General features: G+C 52.5%; 2 protein-coding genes across 4 annotated transcripts in view; one reads left to right on the forward strand and one right to left on the reverse strand.

Annotated features, from left to right (window-relative positions):
- ACAD9 (acyl-CoA dehydrogenase family member 9) overlaps positions 1–25,442 on the forward strand; it is a 34,150-nt gene extending 8,708 nt beyond the window's left edge. For 2 of the 3 annotated variants that reach the window (XM_034658859.1, XM_034658860.1), the window contains 16 exons: positions 4,182–4,283; positions 7,539–7,645; positions 8,722–8,822; positions 9,638–9,752; positions 10,402–10,576; positions 12,749–12,822; positions 16,656–16,731; positions 18,167–18,237; positions 18,490–18,609; positions 19,437–19,565; positions 21,580–21,659; positions 22,363–22,489; positions 22,684–22,761; positions 23,227–23,355; positions 23,986–24,058; positions 24,900–25,442. In XM_034658859.1, the coding sequence (XP_034514750.1) occupies positions 4,182–4,283; positions 7,539–7,645; positions 8,722–8,822; positions 9,638–9,752; positions 10,402–10,576; positions 12,749–12,822; positions 16,656–16,731; positions 18,167–18,237; positions 18,490–18,609; positions 19,437–19,565; positions 21,580–21,659; positions 22,363–22,489; positions 22,684–22,761; positions 23,227–23,355; positions 23,986–24,058; positions 24,900–25,000 (1,658 nt within the window). In that variant the 3' untranslated portion in view covers positions 25,001–25,442. The remainder of the gene's footprint in view (positions 1–4,181; positions 4,284–7,538; positions 7,646–8,721; positions 8,823–9,637; positions 9,753–10,401; positions 10,577–12,748; positions 12,823–16,655; positions 16,732–18,166; positions 18,238–18,489; positions 18,610–19,436; positions 19,566–21,579; positions 21,660–22,362; positions 22,490–22,683; positions 22,762–23,226; positions 23,356–23,985; positions 24,059–24,899) is intronic. The other variant, XM_002917642.4, reaches the window with a different exon arrangement.
- CFAP92 (cilia and flagella associated protein 92 (putative)) overlaps positions 23,542–25,829 on the reverse strand; it is a 71,433-nt gene continuing 69,145 nt past the window's right edge. Inside the window, exon 16 of the mRNA XM_034658861.1 lies at positions 23,542–23,600. Coding sequence (XP_034514752.1) covers positions 23,566–23,600 — 35 coding nt within the window. The 3' untranslated portion in view covers positions 23,542–23,565. The remainder of the gene's footprint in view (positions 23,601–25,829) is intronic.

Here is a 25,829-nt window from a genome sequence, read left to right on the forward strand (position 1 = left end):
AACCATTTGCCATGTACTGCAAATGAAATACCATGTGTTGTCACCATCATTTTACTGTGATGTTTTACTTTTTGGTTGTACAGAAGTTGTGTATTCAAATATAATAATGTTCTGCTTAAAAAATATATGTATACACACACACACACATATATACAAATGTGTGTACACATATATATATCCACACACGTGTGTGTGTGTGTGTGTGTGTATGTGTGTGTGTGTACCCCCAAGGGGCCATCAACACAACTAAGTTAATAAACATATCCATTAACCCCTAAACATTTTCTCATGCCCTTCTTATCTCCTTCTCAGGTTGTCCCCAGGCAACCACTGATTGGCTCTCTGTCACTGTAGATTAGTTTGCATTTCCTGGGATTCTATTTAAATAGAGTTCTACATTACATATGTTTTTGCGTAGCTGCTTCTGGTGTAATTTTGAGTTTCATCCATGTTGCGTGTACTAATAGTTCATTCCTTTTTTTTTTTTTAGGGGGGAGGGGCAGAGGGAGAGAGAGAATCTTAACCAGGCTCCCTGCCTCCCAACATGGGGCTCAATCTCACGACCCTGAGATCCTGACCTGAGCCGAAATCAAGAGTCAGACACTTAACTGACTGAGCCACCCAGGCGCCCCTAGTTCATTCCTTTTTAACACTGAATAGTGATTCTTCGTGTGGATATTACCACAGTTTGTTTATTTGCTATTAATTGACATTCAGTATGTATCCAGATTTTAGCTGTCACAAAAGATGTTGTGAATATTTTTCTATGAGTCTGGCGTAGACAGACATATGCTCACATTTCTCTTGGGGAGGTATGAAGGAGTGGAATATCTGGATTGTAAGATAGGTTCATGTTTAATTTTTTAGGTAGCTGCCAAACTGTCTTCCAAAGAGGTTACCACTTTACATTCCCAGCAGTTAGTAAAGTTCCAGTTGCTCCACATTTCCACTAACACTTGGTATGTCAGTCTCGTTCTAGTGAGTGTATTGTGGTATCTCATTGTGGTTATAATTTTCATTTCCCTAGTAACTAATAATCTTAGGCATCTTGTGTGTTTACTTGCCATCAGTATATCTTCTTTGGTGAAATGTCTTTCAAATATTTTATTTGTTAAAAAAATGGGATTGTCTTATTGTTGAGCTATAAGAAGTTTTTATTCTTTTTCTTTTCTTTTAAAGATTTTATTTATTTATTTGACAGAGAGAGAGACAGCCAGAGAGACAGGGAACACAGCAGGGGGAGTGGGAGAGGAAGAAGCAGGCTCCCAGCGGAGGAGCCTGGTGTGGGGCTCGATCCCAGAACCCTGGGATCATGACCTGAGCAGACGCCTAACCAACTGAGCCACCCAAGCACCCCTTAATTTATCTTTCTGATAGTTCATTGTTAGTGTATAGAAATGCAACATTTCTATGTAGATTTTCTGTCCTTCAACTTCACTGAATTCATTTTTTTCTAGTATTTTTTTGGAGGAGTCTGTAGGGTTTTCTATGTATTGTATCACATCATCTGCAAGTAGTGACAGTCTTAGTTCTTTCTTACCAGTTTTCATGCCTTTTATTTATTTTCCTTATCTGATTGCTGTGGCTAGGACTTCTAGCACTATGTTGAATAAAAGTGGCAAGTGTGGGCCTCCTTGTGTCATGCCTCATCCTAGAGGAAAAGCTCTCAGCTTTTCACAGTTGAGTGTGATGTTAGCTCTGGGTTTGTCATATGTGGCCTTTTAAATTCCCTCTATACCTACTTTGTTGAGAGTTTTTATCAGAAATGAATGTTGAATTTTATTAAGTACTTTTTTTTGGCATCTGTTAAGGTGACCGTGATTTTTTACCTTCTTTTTGTTAATGTGATGTATCACATTGATTTGCAGATGTTGAACCATCCTTGCATGCCCAGATAAATCCCTTTTGATCACGGTGAATAATCCAGTTAATGTGCTTTTGAATACGGTTTGTTAGTATTTTGTTGAGGATTTTTGCATCAGTGTTCCCTCAGGAACATCTAAGTTTGGTGGTGTCTTTGGTTTTAGTCGAGGCTTGCTTTTTAAGTGTTGTTAGGTGGGAGTAGAGCAGCCTATAGAGCCGTGTTTCTCAACCTGTTTTTCGTTATTGACCCTCCCCCACAAACCCTTTTTAGACATTCTTTGCCTGTTTACACCCCACTCATAAAATTTTAATTCCATAGTTATACCATGTATCTATTTGTGTATTATTTGTATTTCTGTTCTTTATACATTAAAAAAATACTTTTTGCTGCCCCACTGCAGAACCAATTTTTATTACCTTTGAGGGTGCTGTTGCCCTTGCTGAGAACTCGTGGTCTAGGGCCAGTTCTTCTCTACTAGTGACGCATTGCTCATTGCTCTTCTGCGTGCCCAGTATGTTTAGCATGTTGAGGTAAGGAGGTCATTCCTGTCCCTGTTACTCCACTGTGGTTGGAAGCAGGGGTCTCCCCAGATCCTGACAGTTTCTTATTATACATACTTTGCTGTACAGCCCAAGCATTCCACTCCAAAATAGTGACCCAAGAGAAATGAAAACAGAGGTATGTAAAAACTTGAATATGAATGCTCATAGAGCTTTATTTCTAGGGGTGCCTGGCTGGCTCAGTCGGTTAAGCATCTGCCTTTGGCTCAGGTCATGATCTCAGGGTCCTGGGATTGAGCCCCACCTCAGGCTCCCTGCTCAGTGGGGAGTCTGCCCCCCCACCCACTTGTGCGCTCTCTCTTGCTCTCTCATAAATAAATAAAATCTTTAAAAAAAAAAAAAAAAGAAGCTTTATTTCTAAGAACCAAAACCTGAAAACCATCCAAATGTCTATCGAAAGGTGAATGGATACACTGTTTTATAACCATACAGAATATTGAACAATAAAAAGTATTATGATAAAGTATTGATACATGCAGTAATATGGATGAAACTCAGAATCATCCTGAGTAAAGAAGCCAGATCAAAAGACTACCTGCTATGTGATTTAAAACTCAAAAATGCAAACTAATCTATAGACAAAAAGAAGATGGGGGCGCCTGGGTGGCACAGCGGTTAAGCGTCTGCATTCGGCTCAGGGTGTGATCCCGGCGTTGTGGGATCGAGCCCCACATCAGGCTCCTCTGCTATGAGGCCTGCTTCTTCCTCTCCCACTCCCCCTGCTTGTGTTCCCTCTCTCGCTGGCTGTCTCTATCTCTGTCAAATAAATAAATACTTTAAAAAAAAAAAAAAAAAAAAGAAGATGATTAGTGGTTGCCTGGGGATGGAAATGGGCTGAGGGATTGATTACAAAGGAGCATGAGGAAACTTTTTGTGGAAAAGGAAGTTTTTATTTATTTGGTGGGAGTAGTTTCATGGGCAAACATGTCAGAACTCAAAAAACATATATTGTAAATATGCGGTTTATTATATGCCACTTGTATATGTCAATAAGTTGTAAAAAAAAAAAAAGGCAAATTAAAAAATGAGAGGTTTGGACTCTTGGGGAATCCATGTTTCTCATTAGTGACCCATGTGCATAAAAATTCCCAAATGTAGGTTATGGTGGTTTTTAAATTGTATAATAGTAGTGAAGTTTAATATGCTGACAGTTTGAAAGAAGATTTTAATTAACTTGATTCAGGCAAAAATGTGTACATACAAGGTATATAATTGTAGAGCTAACGCTGTTGTTCCATTCTGCTCTAACGGACGCGAGTAGGTGTTAAACAGATTAAAGTGTTGTCAGAATCTGTGGGTATGGTGAAAGAGTTGTGGTTTCTGAAACCTAGGTAGGCATGGGTCCAGATATTGCCCAGAGTCTGGCTATCTAGCTTGACATTTTAAGACAGTTTTGAAGGTTGTGAACTTATTTTCTAATTTTCTGGAAGGTAATGGTAATAAAAAATTCAGGTATACCTTCAGGTATGCTTCAAAAAAGTTTATATTATCTCCTGCAGTTTTAACAGCAAATACACCCATGTGAATGGCACCCAGATCAAGAAACTGAACACTACCTCGTATAGGCCATTTTTCGAAATACAATACTCGCTGGGCTAATTAGGTGAAGTTGAACACATGTTGAATAACTGACTAGACATGTCAGTTTTGAATTTTTTGACCCTGGGATTGTATGCTCTACAAAAATTGTTCTGTTCACTTTTATCTTCGTAGACATAGCTTATATTTTGCTTAATCAAAATATTTCCTCTTGGCAGTGGACTCTCAAAGAATTGACCGGGAGGGAAGAATCCCAAATGAAACGTTAGAGAAATTGAAGAGCCTGGGGCTTTTTGGGATGCAAGTCCCAGAAGAATATGGTAAGTAAAGGAAAACACCCCTCTGCTGCTTTGGCTTTCAAGAAAGCACTCCATGTTTGTCCAGGAGAGGGTTCTGTTTGGGAAAGGTGGCCTTTAGATGCAATATGTCCAGGATCAAACTGTAAAACTGCTGGAATGAATAAAAACACCCACCGTGGACCAAATCTGAGGTAGCTGGCAGGTGAGTGTGTGGACTAAGGGACTTAGTGGCAGAAAGAACTGTTGAGGCCTGCACTTTGTTCATTTGGCGCGGCTAAGGACCACTTCAGGATGTCTGCTCTCCAGATCCCTGTGGGCAGCAGAGAAGGGGAATGTATAACCTCAGAGCCACATCGGCCGATTTCAGTGTCGTTTGCACTGTGAGGCCCTTTGGTCTCTCCGTAGAGGAAGTGCCCCAGAGCTGTGAGCCCTTTTTGTTGGAGGGTTGACCGTGGGCTGAGAGCTTGGGTGTCAGGGTCTGTCAGTCTGCTCCCTATCCTGGTGCAGAGGAAGAGGGCACGTGGCGGTAGGACACAGGTGCATTGAGGTGGAACATTAGATCACTGAGAACATTTGAGCAGGGCCCGTTATGCTCTGGACTGTCCCTATAATTCCTGGATTATTGTAGTGATGTTTTTAGCCCCTAGATGAAAGACTCGGCCTTTCTCCCCAGGATCCCAGTGTGAGTCTGCCTTCTTAGATTTGGCCAATCACAACCGCTGTTTCTTTTCCTGCCTAACCTAGAGTTGGTCATCTAAATTCTGTAGGGATTAAGGGGACAGCAAGAAGTGGGGCAGGGGCTAGGGGGAGGAGGAACAGAGACAGGCACAGGAGTAGAATACACTCACACGTGGATGTGTGTGCACACACACACACCATTTAATTTTACTCTCAGTCCCCCTTGCCATGAAAGTGTGGCTCTGGGTTCCATAGCCCGTACGCTGTACCCAGTTCTCTGTGAGCCCTCTGCCTGAGCTTTCTCTGCAGCCGCTTCCCCTTTGATCAGCTAACAGTCCAGTTTAGGGGAAAGAGCTATTGATGGTGCTTTAAAAGCTTGGGCCAGTTTCATGTCTTTGAGCTGGTCATTTAGACATTTAATATTTGGGCATTTTTCCAACCAGGTTGTGAGTTAGAGTTTGCAGAGCAAGACACAGAAGTCAGGAGGTTTCCTTGACGTTCTGTCTCCCTGCCTGCTTCATTTCCAGAGACTAAAGTTAGGCCTGTCTTTTTCCTGTCCCACCTCCACAGCAGGGCCGGGGGGGCCCTCGATGTCTGTAGAATAAATTCCCACTGGTGCCCGGCCTCGAGCTGGTCCAGTCTGAGACCAAACGTGAACATTTAGGACCAGCCAGTGCATGCCTGGTCTGATTCTAACGCGTATTGTAATCAGGTGACATCTGAGCTCATAGGGATGTTTATTGCAGCATTTTAAGCTGGTAAACAATGCGTCTTGTCATTTATGACACACCTCACATTTCTGAATGTGTAAAACAACACTGCCCCACTTGCAAGAAGACGAAACCGTCAATGCTGCTGCCGCCCCTCATGGCCGCAGCTCGAGCCTCCATGGAGGAAGCTTCATGCTGCTTTTCCTCGCCCCGATCTGCAGCCTCCGTGTGCGGCGGGGGAGAGACAGCTCTGCCCAGACAGCTGAGGCTCGGCTGTGTCCTAGCTCACAAGGCAGAGGCCAGTCGTGTGCCCTAGTGTGCGGTCCATGGTGAATATTAGAACAGAACGAAGGTGTGGACAGAGCCAGAGAACCGTGGTGGGTCTGTCAGCTAAACAAAATAAATAAGTGCTTGGAGAAAGCAGAAGTGGCAGAAGAAAACCTCTAGACATAGCCAGCTTCGTGATAATAAATAGTTCCCCTTCAGAAGCATTTTTAAATTTCTTCTCGATGGTGGAAAGTACTTAATTGTATCTGCAAACACTTCGTGTCGGTTTGGGATGTGTCTTTCTCCATCTGCTTGTGTTTTGTGCCAGCCTGTGTGGGCGGTGTGTGTGTGTGTTGGCACGAGATGATACAACTTTGCACCCCTCGTTCTTGTTTTCTGTCCTACTCGCTGATGTGAAAATGTTTTTTCTTTCCTGGGATGAGTTGGGGGCTTTTTTGCTTTCTTTTTTTTCTTTTTTCTTTTCTTTTTATCTTTTCTTGGAAAATTAACAGCAACCTTATATTTGTGCCCCAAAATTTGGGGGGAAATGTTCCCACTCTGGAGCATTCTAAAGACTGGCTGGAAACCCGTCCTGGACAATGGAGGCCCTTTTGGCAACCCAGGCTGGATTTTTCTCACCCAGTTCCCTGTGTGCTGCCCAATGCGTGGTTCCTTCCTGCCCCTCAGCTTCTCCCCAGCCAGCCAGCAGTCTCCACCTTCTTGTCATCTGTCCCCATGTTTAAAGGCAGGGGTGGGGATGGGATACTGTGGAGCCCTGACCTTCCCCGGGTACGGAACCCCGGGAGGCTGTGCATAAGGCAGGGCCACCCTTCCCTTTATGTGTCGGGGGCACCCTCTGCAGTTGGGCTGTGCGCCGGCTCCAGGGGTAGGACCCCCACCCGAATTCAGGGCCCAGCTCTGCCCTCGCTGGCCATGTGACCCTAGGGCCCCATTTATCATTTTTAAGACGCGCAGAGGCCACCCAGCCACCTCTAGAAGTTGAAGATGAAATGCAAAATACACCAGCTCAGTGAAGTCTTTATTTTTTTAATCTTTGTCTTCTTCCTAGAACAGTGATTTCTATGCAGATTGATTTACCTCCCCAGGGAATGTTTGTCAACATCTCGAGACGTTTTTGGCTGTCAAACCTAGGGGAAAGGGAACCGCTGGCACCTCATGGGTGGAGACCAAGGGCACTGCCAAACGTCAGTAGTGCTGAGGCAGAGAAAACCTGTCCTAGAGCCCCCTGGATACTGGGAATGGGTTGTCAGACAGAGGTCAGGTGTGTAAAGATCTGTATCTGTGACAGAAGATATTCACAGCATTTTAAATGATTTAATCCACGTGAAGGTACTCTCTTTGTATTAAATGTTATATTTTTATGATAAAAACATATCTATATATGCTTCTGTGCCTAGAAAAGATCTGAAAGGATGTACTCAAAAATGTTCCAATAAGTTTATGGGTAATTTTTGTTTTCTTTGTACCTTACTGTACTGTGGTTTCTTAAAATGGTAACGTGGTATTACTTTATGAGCAGAAAAAGCAGTCAAGCCCTTTGCCTTCAGTGGGAGGAATTTGGGTCTGGACCATAAGTAAAGCTAGTCCGTTTCTTCTCTAGGTGGCCTGGGCCTCTCCAACACCATGTACGCACGTCTAGGAGAAATCGTCGGCCTGGATGCATCTATCGCTGTGACCCTGGCAGCGCACCAGGCTATTGGCCTCAAGGTCAAGTGTCTGGGGTTTCTGTCTGATGCTTTGTGAAGGTCTGAAGTCACGTGGTGGTGTGGAGGCAGGAGGCTTGCTCACTTTTGCCAGGAAGTGACTTGGGCTTGCTGTCTCAGGGTCTTGGAGGGGAACCCTGCAGCACTCCCCTGTTATCCTTCTCTCTCCAGCCAGACTGGATGGCGCTTGGTCCCCACACAAGCAGCGTTGCTTTGATCACACTGTCCCTTCCCTTGGAATCCTCCTCCTGTCCCCATTGCCTTTGACCCATCCTTTCAGGCCCACAACAGATGCCACTGCATCCGAGGAGCCTGTCTTCCCCTCACCACTGGAAGCGAGCCTGCGGAGCTCTGGAGTCACAAGGGGCCAGAGCGTGTCCTCCCTACTGTTTGTGCACATGTCTTCCTTACCCCTGGGCTTAGAGCATTTTAGGGCAAGGCTGCGGTCGCACAGCTTTCAGTGACTGGCCCGCTACTCAGGCTGTCTCTGCTCATTGTAGAAAGTCAGAGAGGCCAAGGGAACAGTGTGCTTGGCCCCCGACCCTGAGAGCACGTGTGCCCCGAGCAGTCATCCAGTGGAAAGAGCACACTTCTGCCCGTGGCGCAGACTGAAAGGGCGGGACAGCTCTAAGACCCGTGCTCACCTTCTTTCTGCCAGGCATGGTCCTGGCACTCCTGTGTCTTCACACGTTATCATCCAAACACCGTTCCGGGGGGTAGCATTACCCCTAGTGTGGAGTTGAGAGGATGGAGGCTCAGAGGAAGGACACCCCTGGCCCGAGGCCACCCAGCCTGGAAGTGGAGGAGCAGTGATGACGATTCCTGAGTCCGACTCAAAGCCGTGCCGGTGCTCCAGGCCCAGGCCACGCCGGCGCGTGCACTTCAGGGTGGCTCCTCGGTAACCCCCCCTCGTCGTGCTCGGCAGCAGCTCTCCATTTCCCTCTTGGGGCTGCCGGCTCTGAGCTCAGGCTATTTCCTCTCTCAGGAGTTGTTTTCTCCAGGAGGGGCCATGTTCTGCAAGCACGTTTCACACGTTCTTTTCTCCCCATAGCTGATAGCAGCCTTGTGTGTTTGGTTTAGGGGATCATCTTGGCTGGCAACAAGGAGCAAAAGGCGAGATACCTGCCCAAACTGGCATCGGGGGAGCACATCGCTGCCTTCTGTCTGACGGAGCCAAGCAGGTCTGCCCCTTGGCAAGAGGTGCCATGCGGCAGCCTCCCAGGGCATCTTCTGGGGACCCTGGGACAAGGGCTGTGGGTTTTGGTGAAGGTGATGGCTTTTCTCTCTTCCCTCCCGGAATCTTCCGGAGTCAACTCAGCAACTTTTTTTTTTTTTTTCTGCCAGTTCTCTTATCTTTACCTTATTTCTCTGTCCCAGTGAGACTTACACATGAGGTAACATACCTGGCAGCACCCATCAAATAATTTTTTTGTGGTCTGCAGTACACCTTACATAGGATAGTGCATTCAGGCTTCTAAGCAACTTTCCAAGTGTGTAGGGCAGGCGGTACTGTCCGCACTGAACAGGTTGGGAACCGAGGTTCAGTGAGGTGGTGTCATCATCCCAAGGTCACACAGCCCGCTTAGGACTCAGGACTTCTGACAGGTCTGTGACTTGGACCATGCTCCATCCTGCTTCCCCTCACTTGGGAACCAGGGGTGCCCTGCACTCCTCCTCACAGGCGCTCAGATGAGCTCGTTCCGCGCACACAACCCCAATTGCAACCTACGGTCAGGTTGTTTTCGCTGCCACTGTCTCATGTGGTGAAGCAGGGGTGGCCACATCCAGCCTGCCGCCTGTCTCTGTAAATAAGGTGTTACTGGAGCACGCCCTTCGTTCACAGGTCGTCTGGGGGCCCCTCATGCCACAGTGGCAGAGCTGAGCAGGTGGAACAGACGTCCTATAGCCTGCAGAGAATACGTGTACTATCTAGCCCTTTATTTTGAAAAGTTGCCCAACTCCTACGTTCAAGTACTGAGCTGTTCCTCCTCCCCAGCGTCGCTCTCCTCAACGGTGTGTTCTGTGTCCGCAGTGGGAGTGACGTGGCCTCCATCAAGTCCAGGGCCACGCTGAGCGAGGATAAGAAGCACTACATCCTCAACGGCTCCAAGGTAGCGCTCTGTGGCCTGCTCGGGGTCTCAGCCACGGCTTTCGCCACGCACTGACCGCCGTGTTGACTCCATCAGCACGGCTGCCCTGCGTCACATCCCTGAGCATTTCAGCATGTGTCTCTACAAGATGAGACTGTTTAAAAAACAAAGTCAAAATGCCGTTGTCACATTTAAAAACTGATCATTTCTTTGTCTAGTCAGCATTGCAGTTTCCCTGCTTGTCTCTTACCTTTTTATTTTCCAACAATTTGCTTGAATCAAGATCCACATAAGTTCTATACATTGCAGTTTGTTGAGAAGTGTCTTTATCTTTCTCTCTGCCTCCTCCCCTTTCTTCTTCCCTTCTCCTTCCTGCCTGCTCTGCTTTCTTGAGGCACCCTGCTTGGTTCTAGAGCCTGAGCTGTCCTACCACTGGCTTCCCTTTTGTGTGCAGACACATACACACAGCCACCTGTGGCTCTTGTGGAAATCTGGGGAGACTGGGCTGAACCCCCATCTTCTGTCCACACAGGCTTGACTTCCCCAAAGCCAGCTTTATGTCTCTGGCCTGAAGTTTGACAGGCCCCTGGGGTGTCTTGTGGCAAAGGGTAGAGCTGAGAGGTGGTACCTAACGGTTCAGCTTTCTCCAAAACCCTTTTTCTTCCCTCAGGTCTGGATCACCAATGGAGGAATGGCCAATATTTTTACTGTGTTTGCAAAGACAGAGGTTGTTGATTCCGACAGCTCAGTAAAAGACAAAATCACAGCATTCATAGTAGAGAGAGACTTTGGTGGAGTCACTAACGGGAAACCTGAGGATAAGTTAGGCATACGCGGCTCCAACAGTAAGTAACGTGTGCGTGCGTGCAGTTCAGGGGGGGTGTGTGTGTGTGAGAGAGTGTGAGGGAGAGGGGCACCCTTCAGCCCCATCCAATTCAAGATAAAATGAGATGTAAATAGTTTTGGTTCCATATAAGCATGTCAGCAGAACACATTAGGAATGCCACAGTGACTGCGGGGCAGTGCCCAGGAGCTACGTGAAGCTAATTTATTCTTTTAACACACGTCGCTTGTGCCCCTCTCCATATGGGGGCGCTGGTGATCGCCCCGTGAGCACTTTGTCCTGTGAGGGATGCTGTAATGGACACCAAGGAGGGAGAGGGGTGTCCTAGGTAAACATTCCACTGCAGGACACCCCATCTTTCCTGTCTGGAACCTCCTTCCTCTTGCTCTCCCTGGTACCCACCCGGGCCCACGTGGCTGCACCCCGTGGGCAGCACTTGGTCCGCATGAGGCTCCCGACCCAACCGCCACTGCCATGGAGTCCTCACAAGACGGCCTCTTGACTTCCTAGTTCGGATTGTGGGGTATCTGTGCTGCAGGGGACTGGAGGCAACCCCTCCAGACCCGCTTGTGTCTGCCACCTCTTCTCTGGGGATCCTGGGTTCTGGATGGCAGTACTTGCCACATTAGCCTGGTTTGGCGGGGTCAGAGGGCCCTGAGCTCTGACCTGGCTCCACTGCCTAGAAACTTTGTGACCTCAGACAAGTCATTTACTTTCCTGTGCTTCCATTTCCTCACCTAACGGAAAGGGGTGATAGCACAGCTGGTGACATGACCTGGGAGGGGAGTGTTACGACGTCTTGTGTAATGCTTCATGCCCATGGAAGCAGCTATTACCTACCACCAGACTTGTGCTGCCTATTGATACTAAGAACATTCCAGCGGAGGAAGGAGCATGCCCAAAGGCCCAAGATAAAGAGCATGGCGTGCTGGTGGGGGAAAAGGTGGTCAGAGTGACCCAGGTGACAGGAAGAGCAGGCTGGCAGCACTGCGGGGCCAGCGTCCACACCGAAGTCAGGGTAGGCGGTGCCCCTGGGATCGTGCGGTGGCCCCATGGGAGTGGATTGAGTGGCGCAGGGTGAGGTCAGAGAGGGCGGTAGGGTCCTCCCCACACTCTGCAGCCTGTGAAGGAATTAGAGCCACCAGGACGAGGGCCTGGCTCCATAGCCCGTGCGTCATAAAACACGACCAGCAGCCAGAGAGACGATTTCATTATTTCACAACCAAGCCATTGGAATAGTAGGATAAAAAGGCTGCAGACCTGCTTGCCTGCTGTTTGGCTCCTCTTGAGCCGTGACCTTCTTTGCCCCGAGTCTCCCTCTTCTCCCGGTATGCAGCTGCTGGGAGCTGCAGTGTGTGACAGCGTACGAAAACCTGCTGCTACAGAAAACCTGGTACAGAAGCGCCTGTCCGCGCCCACCTCTGTCCTCACCGCTGCCACGCTCTCCCCTCTCTGCCGGCCCGCACACCGAGCGCGTCCTCGCTGCGGGGTCTGCCGCCGCCCCGTCTGAGAAAGCACGCCAGCGCGCGGCTGACCGCGAGCCTCTCTCGCGGCCTGTGGGTGCTGGGCAGCCTGCTCCTGGCCGCGTGTGCGTACCGTGCGGGGCTTGTTCTCACAGCAGATCAGGGGAGCCCCTGGGGGGCCGAGCCGGACCACACGGCACAGGAAGGCCGGGGCTCACGTCGGGTGGGCTCTGTGCCCCTGGCAGTAGCTGGCGGGGCAAGGCAGGGGAGGGCCGTCTGCTCCTGCAGAGCCACGGTGCGGGCTCCCAGTGCATCTGAGTTAAGTGGGACCCGTACTCCCAGCAAGTCCAGGGACCTCAGAACGGCCATGCCGCCTGCTTTCATGGTTCCGCCTGTGGTTCGTGCTCCTCCAAACTTCTGCCGGGCGTCACCTCAGAAAAGCCTGATGGAAGCCCCTAACATAAATGTTACTTGCCCCTCTCCACCTTCTGATTCTGTCACCACTCTCTCTCTCATCTGTAGTACTTACAGCATCATCACTTCCCTAGCAAAGTAGGGGCTCCACATGGACAGGAACCTTGTCTTTCTCTACTATTCTTTCAGTAGCTGGAGAATGAGTGAACAGATGAATGAATGACATCTCACGCCTATGGGTCAAGTGCGAGTGCTCTGCATTCATCAGGTAAGGCTTTCAATTGCATCTTTTTCAGCTTGCGAGGTGCGTTTTGAAAACACCAGGGTGCCCATCGAAAACGTCCTTGGAGAAGTCGGAGGCGGGTTTAAGGTGCGTCATGAGAGCAGCGCCCGTGAGGGCCGTGCGGGTTCATGGTTAACTCGTTGGCCCCCAGCCCCTGTCCATCCCTGCTTGTAGAGCAGGCCGGTGCGTGCTTGCCAGATGACTGCGTGTGGGTCTCCAGCGGGAGATCAGCCGAATGGAGAAGGAGGCTCCCAGAAGAGGGAATGTGTGGTTCTGCGAGGCTTCATTTGCCTTGAGTAGGGATAGGAGTCCTCTGTCCATCAAGTGAAGGAAAGCAGGCCAGCGGGCACTGACAAGGCCCAGGCTCTCTGAGCGCACACCTCTGCGTCCTGAGGCCCTGCCCAGATTTGTTTCTTAGAGTCAGATTTATTATTTTTTTTAATTGACGTAAAACTCACATCACTTAAATTTAACAATTTTCAGATGTACACGTGGGTGTTGTTCACTGTGTTGTACAGCCATCACCGTGGTCTAATTCTGGAACATTTCCATCATCCCAGAAAGAAACGCCGTGTCTTCTCATTTCCCCTTTCCCAGTCTTTGGCAATCGCTACTTAACTTTCTGTTTCTATGGATTTGCCTATTTGAACGTTTCACGTAAATGGAATCCATGTGTGATCTTTTGTGCCTGGCTTCTTTCACTGAGCATAATGTTTTCAAGGTTTATCCTTGTCGTAGCACTTGCCATTCCTTTCTGTAGCCGAACAATACTCCATCGCAGGGACACACCACACGGGTCCATTTGTGAGCTCGTGGACGTTTGGACTGTTCCCACATTGGGACTATTATCAGTAAAGCTGCTAGGAACGTTCGTATACAAGTCTTTGCGTGAACAGGACGTGTCAGTTCTTTTGGGTACCTGCACCCAGAAGGAGTATTGCTGGGTCATATGGGGACTGTGTGTTGTTTGGGGAGCTGCCAGACTGTTTGCCGTAGCGGCTGCACCACGCTACATTGCCAGCAGCAGCGTACAGGGTCCAGTTTCTCCACATCCTCACCAGTACTCGTTATCGGGCATTTTAAAATCCTAGCCATCTCAGAGGGTGTGACGTGGTATCTCATTGTGGTTTGGCTTACATTTTCCTAATGACTGATAAGGTTGAGCATCTTTTCCTGTGCTTATTGGCCATTTATACATCTTCTTTAGAGAAACATATTTCAGATCCTTTGCCCATTTTTTTTAAAGCTTATTTATTTTTTTTAGTAATCTCTACACCCAGCGTGAGGTTGAACTCATGACCCCGAAATTAAGAGTCGCACACTCCCACTGACTGAGCCACCCAGGCGCCCCCTCCTTTGCCCATTTTTAAACTGCTATTTGTCTTTATTCTTGCCTAGCCCTAATTTACCAGGTAACCGGGGCAAGTATCTTTGCTCTGGGGAGCCCCACCCACCTTGGCTTAAAGCAGGAATCATAGCAATACCTTTCTCCCTTCCTGGGTATTAATGAGAATCTGATAAATTCGTTCAGCCCGAGCTCCTGGCTGGAGGCTGCTTGGTGGATGTGGACCAAAGGACGTGAGCGGTGAAAGGACAGAAAGGGAGCACTGTGCGCACAGTGGTATGTTTATTATTTGTGTAACCCGGATGTTACATACAGATGTGAGGCTCTAGATGGATAAAATGAAATCACCTGATGCTCGATCCCAAGAGAGTTGCTACTCATCATTCAATTTGGGTGCTTATCTTGCTAGACCTTCTCAGTTAGTTAGTTAGTTAGTTAGTTAAAGTAGGCTCCACTCCTGCGTGGAGCCCAACATGGGACTTGAACTCAGAACCCTGAGATCAAGACCTGAGCTGAGATCAAGAGTCGGACACTTAACTGAGCCACCTTTCTAGACCTTTTTTAAGAGCGTACATCTCTTAAACATTTGGTAATACTGTTTGTGTAATATAGTCTGTATTTTTTCACTTATCAAGAAATCATACTCTGTTCATGCTAGTAAATGTATATTGCTAATAGTTAACATTGCAGAGTATTTCTTTGTATGGTGACGGCACATTTGATGTTCCCAGGTTCCTGGGGTCAGACATCTAACCCTGTTTTCTCCTCTTTCCTACTCAGAACCGTATCACGTGGTGTATCTCCTTGCTCCTATCTGTGCACACTTAGCTGATTATTTCTACAGTTTAAGCACCCAGCAGTAGGTTTTCCAGGTCAGAGGGCACAAACATTTTTAATGGTTGGCCCCTGCTTCCAGGTCTCGTGTGGGGAGTCGGGCTGGCTCCTGTATGGGAATGCCCCTTGCCCTAGTCCTTTCCACACAGCATGGAAACATTTTTCCCCATTGTGTTAGATGTAAAAAAACAATTGTTTTAATATGCAAAAGAAAATCGATTTCCAAAACCCTTTCTTTGTTATTAGTAGGATTGCTTCCCCGGGGGCCTAAATGCTAAAAAGTGAGCGATTCTGGAGACCACAGAATGGTCAGAGGCCAGGTGAAAACCGCCTGGCTGAAGTGGGAGAAAAGCGATGCCTCCTGTGGGCAGTCCAGGCTTGTAACCATAGGCAGACCTTCGAGGCATGGAGGCGGTTAGTGAATTCTGGACAGGGGCTGCGGGAAGCGTGGATTGTGTCTCACTTCCGGCAAGTGCGGTGTAGAATGCTGTCGTAGAAGTGGCAGAAGGCGACGTCTGCGGTAGAGAAGCTGGTAAAGCGTGCAGGTGCCACGCAGGCAGGAGGGGAGGCCCCGTGGTTAAGAGGAGGGTTGATATTTGAGCTCAGGAACCCCTCTTGAAGAAGGGTGAAATCTGTTAGGTCTTTGATCCTCTGGGGAATGAGATCTAGTCCCAAATCCTTTTTTCTTTCAATTTTCTTTTCTTTTTTTTTTTTTTAAATGAGGGTAAGAAGAAATTCTGAAGGGGTCGTGAAATGGATTTCTTTCATAAAACCGTGAGCCGGCTCTTGCAAGCCCATGTGGGCAAAGGGGATGGAAGTGGGAGAATTCACTCGCTCCTCCTAGTCCTGGCAGGTCCCGAGACCAGTGCATACCCGCAGCCTGAGACGCGGGCAGTCTAAGGTTGGAGGCATGGCCCCAGGAGGAGCCAGGGCCAGATCAGGGTGTCCCACTGTGGTGGGACATAACCGCTTCTGCATCCAGTACCTGGGGCTGGGCCTTGTTCCCGCGTTCCCCAGTCCCCTAGCACTCAGCAGGTGGAATCCGCACCGGCCCCTCCAGTTGTTGGAGCAGTGGTTTCCAACCTCACAGCGTCTGCTTTGAGACTCTCCCGTTCGGGTTAACAAGTGATCCTAAATTCAGAATCAGTTGCATGATTTATACATCCAAGTCACACTTAAACATTTGGTACAAAGCAGTAATACGCTTGGCGTTGAGCTTCTAGGAAAACTGGTGGTCACAGACTCCCTTTCAGCCCCCGGCTGTCTTTGAGGCCTCCTAGTTGATAGGCGTCGTAGGGGCTTGGCGGGTCACTACTGTCCTTCACGAGGCTCATGCTGGTGGGAAAGTCTAGTTTGCAGTGTGTACCCAGTAGGTCTTAGTTTCTGCCCCTCTTCTGAGGACTAAGAATTGGCCTGTTCTCCTAGAATAATGTCTGGTTCCTTTATCGGGGTGACTCCAGGGATGTTTGTGACTGAGTTACCTTGTTGGGACGTGTTGGGACCGCACTGTCTCCCAGCCTGGTGGGGATTGGCAGTTCGATTAACTTTCCCAGGTGCTGGCACAGGATTCTCCAGAGACTTGCCTTTTGTTCTCAAGAAACCATCTGGTAAAAATAGACAAGCAGCGCCGTGGTCTGTCACCTGTGGTCCTCCAGGACCTTTGGGCTTTTCCCAGCACAGCAGGGGTGAGCGGGACACGTGGGGAGTGCAGCGGCCTTGAGCTGCCCCTCTCTCCCTGCAGGTGGCCATGAGCACCCTGAACAGCGGGCGGTTCAGCATGGGCAGCACGGTGGCCGGGATGCTCAAGAAACTGATCGGTAGGTAAGTCAGGGACCGGAGCCTTTTGTGGCACAGTCTCGCCCCTGCAGCCCCCACTCCGCCCTGGGGGCGTGACCGTGTTGTCACAGCAGGGGGACAGACGGTGCAGCTGCAGTTTAAGATTCGGACTTTGGTTAGACCAAAACATGTGGTCAGTCTGCCCCCAAGTGGTTCATGTTCCTTTTCACACGCCTCTGTTTCATCTACTCAGAAAGGATCCGGGGAGTGGGGGAGCGGACGGTCTGTCCGAGGTCAAGGGGTGCCGGTCTGACCGCTGAGAGCAGAGCTACTTCGCAAACACCCAGGTGTGAGCGAGACATCAGTGTGCTTCTCGCAAGGTCCCCGTCTTGTAGGAGACGCGGGGAGTGGTGGGACTCTCCTCACTCAGCCTCGGGATCTTCCTTTTGTTTTTTCTGTTAGCACACCTGAAACCTAGAATATTTTATCAGTGAACTTAGAACAGCTCTGTAGGGGTTGGCTGGGCACGGACGTCATCACCATCTTAGCTTTGTGGAAGGGACTTCGGGGAAAGGCCCGGGGCCCTGGCTGTGGGGTGCTGGTATAGTGCTTATGAAGTCCCTCAGAGTTCAGGGCCTGGGAGGGCCGGGGAGGCTTTGTTTCCGGCTCTCCCCTCCATTTCACAGAAGAGCAGCCCGAGGCTCAGACGGTAAGCGATTTGCCCAAGGCTACTCATCTGGGCTTAAAAGCTGATCCTGTCACACTCCAAACTCAGGGCTCGGCTCACTTTGCGGAAGTGCCTTGGGCCTCTGCTTCCCCATCAGGAAAACTCCGTGCAAGAGCTTCCTGGGGGCTCTCATGGTCAGCCTGCCCCCAAAGGACGTAGACTCTGGATGAGACTGACTGCAGGCCGGTGGGGGCGGGGCGGCGGCTGGCGTTTGCCGCTGCCCGCTGGGAGGCCGCCGTGTTCTCTCGGGTGCCTTCAGGGCTGGGTAGCCCGTTCGCAGCTTTACCCGTGATGGCTGTCCTCCTGCTCTGGCGATGGACAGCTCGACGGGCGTGAGCTGCTCCTGTGGTGCTTCCGGGGCCCTGGCTCTGCGCGGGGTGCCGAACTTCACGCCTGCAGCTCTGGCGGCCTTGGCAGTAATGCTGTGAGGTCGGTGGTGGTGTTCCGGGTGGTAGTTGCTTGGCCCGGCCCGCTGTCTGGTAAGAAAAAGCGCGGATTCAGGCCTGTCCCACTCTAAACTCTGCGTCTGTTCCTGTCTGTGGCTGTAGGCACCCCTGAGCGTGAGCGGCCTTTCCTCTGACCACATACACTAGGAAGGGGGAAGCGCTCTCTTGCAGGGGATTTGGTCTCAGCAGACCTGTTTCTCCTAGTTCCTGCCTGAGCGTTTGCAGGGTAATGACGATGGCCTTAGGAAATCATTTTAGGATAGCCAGAACATGGTTCTTTTTAATGACTCTGCTCTTCTTCAGAAATGACTGCTGCGTACGCCTGCACGAGGAAACAGTTCAACAAGAGCCTCGGTGAATTTGGCCTCATTCAGGTACTGAAGGCTGTGGGTGCTGCGCGTGTTGATTCCACGTGCGGGCGTGAAAGGTGTGCTTCTGTGGTCTGTGCCAGGGACTCGCGCAGTGATTGCGAAGACAGCGAGATAAGGCTCCGTTTAACGTGGCCCCTGTCACGTGCTCTTTGGCACCGAGGCCTGAAGCTTCATTACCTTCTCTGCTGGCTGGCACATCTGGGTCTCAGCAGATGCAGATTGTTTCTTGATTGTGTTTTTTTCTGAACACCCCAGGAGAAGTTTGCCCTGATGGCCCAGAAGACTTATGTAATGGAAAGCATGGCCTACCTCACTGCAGGGATGCTGGACCAACCAGGGTTTCCCGACTGCTCCATCGAGGCTGCCATGGTGAAGGTAATCCCTGCCCAGCCTGGGAGACCCAGAACAGCTCCTTAGCTGCGGCCTTTCAGACCTAGTGTTCCCTGCCATCTTCCTCTTCCCTTTAGCTTATAGGTCAGTTTATCATTGATCCAGTATTTATGAAGTCCCCACCATGTGCCAGGCATGGCCCTAGGATGCAGCTGGGGAGGCCAGCGTGGCACAGGAGAAACAGCAAAGAACAATGGCCAGTTGAGTGCCAAGAGACATAGGACAGTGTCTCCCCAGCACAGTCTTTGCCAAGTTGTCGCCAGTCTGTAGCAGACTGAGAAAACATAGGCCGTGTGTTACAATTTCCCATCAGTATCCAATAGTAGGCAAGCTTTCTTGGGAAGGACTTTATTGTGGGTGGACGGCCTTCCACTTCCGTGTGTCACCCGCAGCCAGGTATCAGGCCAAGCAGCTCACATGCAGGGGAGCAAGCTGTGGGTGAATGGGACTGGGTGGGCAGGGTCAGGCCTCCCGGAGAGGGAATCTGAGGTGGGTTTTAAAAGGACAGGGGTCTCCTCCGTGTGGAAGATACAGAGTGGGCTCTTCCATCCCAAGGAAGCCTCAGATGTAGGAAGAGTCACGGTGAGTGGGGAGCCACGGCTGGCCACTGAGGTCCAGAAAGAAAAAGACCTGCCTGAGGCCACCCAGTGAGGCTGTGCCAGGGCTACTGCCTGGGTCAGTCTCATCCTAGAGCTAGGTTCTCCACGCCGAGCCTCCTCTGTCCCTGGTCACCCTGCCCCGACTGGAGCCCCCACGTGGAAGGCCCTCGGCACTGCCACCCCCGTGCTAACCGTGTCTCGGCTCCACGGCAGGTGTTCAGCTCAGAGGGCGCCTGGCAGTGTGTGAGCGAGGCCCTGCAGGTCCTCGGGGGCTTGGGCTACATGAGGGACTACCCGTACGAGCGCTTGCTGCGTGACAGCCGTATCCTGCTCATCTTCGAGGTCAGCACCCCACACCCCGCCGCCCACCCCGAGGGCTCATTTGTCCCTCCTCACGCTTCTGCGTAGCCCCGTTCCCCAGGGGTGGAAGGGAGGCTCGGGGGCCAAGCGAGGGCCCTTTCTGCGGAGCCTGCGCTTCTGCTGGCGGTGGTGGGACAAGCAGAGATCTCACCGGAGGCCCGGTTGTGCCTCCGGGGCTCACTCTGGGTCTGCTTTCCTCCTCGGGATAGTGAGGCACCTCAGCGGTGTCCTCTCCACTGGCTTCCCCAGCCGTGACTCCTCCCTATTTGCTGCCCCCCTCCATGGGTTCACAGGCCTAAAGAGGGAATTCAGTGAGTGGGGAGACCCCGGGTGGGGTAAGAAAAGGGGAGTTAGGGCCACACAGAAGCCTTTGGGGAGCTGCCCAAGCAGCCTGACGGACCAGAGTGGACTGTGGAATACCCGCGCAGTGAGGGCCTGAGCCGCGCCTCCCCTACAGTGGGCTGGAGTCTCAGGAAGCAAGTGCACTTGCCCCTTGGGGGCAGAAACAACTGTGGCCTGGCCAAGGGGAGGGTGGTTTGGGCCGAGGACAGGGAGGTGGAACGTGCCAGGCCCAGATAGGGCCTTACCTGCCGGCGCTGGGTAGAATCAGCAAGTCTGTGGGAGCAGTGGGTGGGCCTGGTGGGGGGAGCTGGGGCAGGTGGTAGAGAAGGTGATGGGGTGGGGGCAGAGGGTAGATGAGAAGGGGAGACAAGTAGCCAGGCTACAGAGGACCTTGGCCAATAAGCAGAAGAATTTGGATCTTAACTGTGCAGGCAGCGGAAGCCATCAGAGGTTTCTGAGCAGGGGATGACTTGAATGCATTCCCATTCTGGGAAATTCCCCGGGGCTGACATGGGGCGTGGGTTGCGGAGGTGAGACCAGAGGCCAGGTGCGTGCAGCAGAAGAGAGAGGTTGACTTCAGAGGCTGTGGAGGGAGAGGGATGGAATCTTAGGATGGTCACGGGGGTGCAGAAGTCAGGCCCGTAGACAAGGCTTGGAGCCTGAGCAATGGTGTGGTTTCTGAAGGGCACCTTCAGCCTGCATGCAGGTGGGGCCTGGCTCCTGGGCTCCCCAACCCAGAGGAAGGCCTCATGGCTGCTTTTATTCCTGGCATGCCCCCCAACATCCCAGCCCTGTGGTCCTCTTCCTTAGACTACAGACAGGATGTGAAGTGACCAGCCTGAGGACACAAGGGGGCACTTTCCCGAGGTGCCCCAGGACTGCTGCTTCCAAGGCCCTTTCCCCTCGGCCCAGTTGAACTCGGTCCTGACTGGGTGGGGCAGAAGCTCTGAGGGGCACGGAGCCCTCAGCGTGAGGCAAATGCTCCGGTCTGGAGACTGTGCAGGACGGGGCGCACCTTAGCCTGCAGGCGTCCAGGCTCTTCTTCTCTCCCATGGGAGTCTCCTGTCCACCGCCCAGCCTGGCTTCAGGCCTCAGTGCCCAGTGCTGGCAGTGGGACCCGTGGCACCACCGTGCACGCCGGGCACGGGCGCGGCCCACCTTGCGGAGCTAATCCCAGGTGGTGAGCAGTGCACGCGGGGACAGCAGCAGGGGAGAGGTGACCCTCTGGGTACGGGTACCCGGCACTGGGGAGCAGCCAGCTCTCATCCTCAGCAGCCAGCGGCTTCCCTGAGGAACCTGGTGGCACCTGCCCAGCGTCTACTGTGCCCAGGGCACCAACACCCCTCCCTCCTGGGGAAGGTGGTTTCTCCCATTAGAAAGGACCCCTGTGTGGTTGGTGACAGAGAGGGGGTGGATCCTGAGGGAGGCCGCGGCTGTCTGGTCAGCCCCCTGCTCATCCCTGTGGAGGCGGTCGCCAGCATGTTGCCCTCCCCCTCAGGCCACAGCCCTGCTCCCAGTGTGAGGCTGCTTCCAAAGCGGCAGCTCCCGTGGCACTGGCAAGCGGGCAGCGGGGTGACCCACCCAGTTACATGCGCAGCACAAATGGGGCCGTCCCAGTGGGACCAACTTGACCTCCGTACTGATCTGGCCACAGGGAACCAACGAGATTCTCCGGATGTACATCGCCCTGACAGGCCTGCAGCATGCCGGCCGCATCCTGACTGCAAGGGTCAAGTAGGTGCCAGCCCCACTGTCTGCTCCTCAGGTCCCATCTGCCCATCACAGGTCCGTCCTGGGGCAGCAAGAGGGGGTGCTGTCCTGGGATGGGGGTCATGGAGCCATGCAGTGCTCAGCTCAGTTGGAGGCTGGCTGGAGGGAGGGAAGGGGACAGGAGCCTTAAAAGCCAGGCTCCAGAGCTTGGCCTTCACCTGCAGGTGGTAGGAGGGGCCGGCTGCCTCAGGAAGCCCTCGCTGCCCTCCTCCCCTGCAGCTCCCGTCTCCCACGCTGCAGGGAGCTTTGTTTTCAGAACCTAGGGAATGAGAGGTATCCCTCCAACAGGCGCTGGGCTCCATGGCTAACACGAGACCACTTTCTTCTCTCTCTCTTGCTGCTCTTACCCCGTCGTGGGGCCGGAGCACTGAGAATCACTGCTGGCGCCAGTAGGGGTTGCTCAGACTCCCAACCCCAGAGCACCAGCTGGGGGCTGGCCGTGACTGCTGCCGGTGCAGAGCTCCGTGCGCGGCTCTGCCTCAGAGACAGCTTGTTCGCTGACCAGCGTCCAGCGGGCCCAGGGCGGGGCAGGGCAGCACCTAGCTCCTGAGTTGGTCCCTTTAATGCCTTGGATGGTCAGAGGGAACAGGTGCCAAGGGGGACCCTGTTGCTGGGCAGTGGGACCAGCAGTGGGGTCTGAGTTCATGGGACCATGGGCTTTCTGCAGCGAGCTTAAAAGCGGCAACGTGTCCACTGTCATTGAGACCGTCGGCCAGAGGCTGCGAGACTCCCTGGGCCGAACCGTGGATCTGGGGTTGACAGGGAAGCTGGGAGTGGTGCACCCCAGTGTCGCAGTGAGTGGGCACAGGCGGCATACCCCCCCTCATGTGGGTGCTCTCCTGATGGATATCCCCTTCCAAAGGGCTGTGACCAGGGTGTTGGGGAGGCTGTCCCAGCCTGGTAGCAGAGCCTGGGCCCCAGAGCCCCAGCGGGTGGGATGGGCACCGTGGGGATGTGGTGCTAAGTGGTCTCTCCCCTGGCGTACTAGGACAGCGCCAACAAGCTCGAGGAGAACGTGTATTACTTTGGCCGCACTGTAGAGACGTTGCTGCTTCGCTTTGGCAAGGTACCTGGGCCCCTGCCAGATCTGGGGATGGCAAGCCCTCTGACTTGGGGGTCAGGGAGATGGGGTGTTTTGTCAAGTGTCTGCCTTTGGGACCAGGCCTAGAAAGAAATCTGGGTTACCGTGGAGGGGTGGGACGGGGCTGCCTGTCCCAGGGGCCACTCGGGTGGGTGCCTTCCCAGCAAAGAGAGGTTCCTTGGAGTAGGGATGGCAGCCCCACCTGGGCCCAAATCCAGGGCCCTGATGTGTGGGGCTGTTGCTGCTCAGGGTGACAGGAAGCAACAGCCTGCGGTCTCAGCCAGGTTTCCGGGACCTGGTCCTGGCTTGACCCATGCCCAAATCTAGACGGAAGGGAAAACGAGGCAGCCCATGAGCCAGCCTCTCACAACCCAAAGGGAGAGGCAGTGTTAGCCCCCCTTTACTGAGGTGTTGGGTTGCAAGTCTCCGCGCTGGGCTCTGTGTTCCCAGACCATCGTGGAGGAGCAGATGGTCCTGAAGCGGGTGGCCAACGTCCTCATCAACCTGTACGGCATGACGGCCGTGCTGTCGCGGGCCAGCCGCTCCATCCGGATGGGGGTCCGAAACCACGACCACGAGGTGAGCCCTCTGCCGGCTTTATCCTCTGCATTTGATGAGGACTGTGGGTGGGGGGAGGGGGTCAGTGGGTGGCATGGCCCAGTCAGGAAGCAAGGGACTGGGCAAGTCAGGGGCCTCGGCCCAGGCACGGCCCCAGGAGGCTGGCGGGTTTGCTGAGTTGCGGCCGTGGTCAGCGCTGGGGGTCGGCTCCGACGAGAAGGCCTGTGCTGCTCAGGACGCGGGGCCGCTCCCTTTTGTCTTTCTGCCTGAGGGAAGAGGGGTAGGTGAGTGATGGGGTCCCAGACCTTGTGCCCTCACCTCGTCTGCCTGCCTTACCCTGCCTGAGGGGCTGGATGCAGTCACTGGGCGCCCGCTGCATGCTGGGTCTTTTCGTGCACCGTCCCAGCCTGTGGGCACTGGGATTACCATGGCCTTCCTGCCAGAGAAGGCACCGAGGCTCAGAAGTGTTGAGTAATTTGCTCTTGGGGACAGAGCTACTTGGGTCAGGGCTGGAATTAGAACCTAAGACACTGACTCCCGAGCCAGGCCCTTTGACCCCAGCCAAGCTGCTGAGTTTGTCTGAGTTCCTTGAAACTCACACACCAGCGAGGGGTTACCCTAGGTCATCCTCTTCAACCTTGGTCCTGGCAGGTTCTGCTGGCCAACATCTTCTGTGCAGAAGCTTATTACCAGAATCTCTTCACCCTCTCCCAGCTGGACAAGTGTAAGTAGGGCAGCCTTGGGAGGGAGGGGTGGGCCTGAGTCCAGGTGACTGTTGAAGGCCAGGCTCCCAGGGCCTGCGGGCTGCTCACCAGCCTCTCCCCTGAGTGAGGGCTGGTAAGGTCAGGCTCACCTGCAGCGGGGGCTGCCGGACAGGAGCACGTACCTGCAGGGGAGGACTGTCAGAGCCCCCACAGGTGTGGCCCAACATGCCTGGCCCGAGTCCGGCAGCTGCCCAGTGAAGGTTCTCAAAGGAAGGAGGCATTTTACCTGCCTTCAGCTAAAATAAGCCTGCCCTTCCAGCAGCTGTCCCAGGCTTTGGCCCCAGCTCATGGGGCTTTTTGTCTGGACTGCTCCTCCTCTGCCGTAGCTACTTGGCCATGTCTGAGAACACCTGGCTCAGACTCTTCTGACCTTTCTAGTCGTTTTGGCCTCAGGGCTCCGCATCATGTGTCCCCTGCTGTAGAGCCCAGCCGTGTTGCCAAGTGATGGAGCAGAAGCCATCATGGCACCTGCTGAGGAGAGGAGCACATAAGTGTGTGCAGCTCCTGGCTCTGGAGCTGTTCCCTGTGTCCCATGCTGTGGCGTGGAGACATAGGCTTGACTGGCAAGAGGGTTCTTCTCCTTGCTCTCACAAGATCCAGAGTTCTTAGGGATTGACAGGATGAGCCCTTTGTTTTTCAGGATGAAGCCCCATCACCTCTTCCTGGGGGTTTGGAAAAGGAGAGTTACCTTTAGGGCTCCTTCACAGTGGTTGGGCTCACTTTGTTTTAAAGAAACAGACACGGCGGCGGCAGCCCCAGCAGTATTTCTGTTCTCACAAACCTATTCTTTTTTCCTCCCAGATTCTCCAGAAAATCTAGATGAGCAGATTAAGAAAGTGTCCCAGCAGGTCTTAGAGAAGCAAGCCTACATCTGTGCCCACCCTCTGGAAAGGACGTTCTGAAGCAAAGGGTCAGTGTTCCCTGCTGCCCCCAGGCTGTGGCCCAGCGATGGACAACTTTCTCCGGAAGGTGGAGCACCTGGGGTTTTCCTAGTGGAACCGTTTCTTCCCAGTGTGCGCCCGAGGGGCTTCCTCCTGGCCGGAGGGGCACTGCTGCTTGACCTGGTTCCAGGTGCTGAAGACAGACAAACAATGCATTGGTGACACCTGGGATTGGAGGGGCTTCCGCTAGTTTAGGAGACATCACAGTGGCAACAGGCTGGTGTCTCTGCCTCTGGCAGGAGGTTGTCAGGGACCTGTTGAGGCTCGGATAGCCACTTCTGCTAGACGGCACGTGCTGCTTGCAGACTGTGCGTTCTCCGGGAACCAGTCTACAAACTGTGTAGGTGAACAGATGCACTTCATAACAAAAATATAAAATGCACGGTTTGTGTTTACGCTTCTAGCCTTTGTGCTGTACTGATCCTGTTTTTCCTCAGATCCCTGAGAGCCAGCTTTTGGTGATGCGTGAAAACCACAAGGCCTGGTACATGACAGCATAGCTTTTTCCTGCCTGGCGCCTTGCTCTGTGCTGTCTGTACAGGACTTGGCCTCCACTCCTGGAAAGGGGGGGCAACACAGAATCTTGAGGGGGCACTAATAGTCCTTAGCATTTTCTGGGCTGCTTTCTGCTTTTGCCTGCCAGATACACTGAGTCCCAGCTTGCTCACGCTGGCAAGCTTGGAGCTTTCGTCTGGTCCTGGGCGGTTTGGGGCTCCAGAAAACCCACTACAGATGTTGTCTTGAGGTTGGAGGAGAAGTCCAGGCTCCTTCCTTTCCCTTCAAGTTCAAG

The sequence above is a fragment of the Ailuropoda melanoleuca genome, chromosome 4, assembly GCF_002007445.2.
Source record: "Ailuropoda melanoleuca isolate Jingjing chromosome 4, ASM200744v2, whole genome shotgun sequence".
Lineage (NCBI taxonomy): Eukaryota > Metazoa > Chordata > Mammalia > Carnivora > Ursidae > Ailuropoda > Ailuropoda melanoleuca.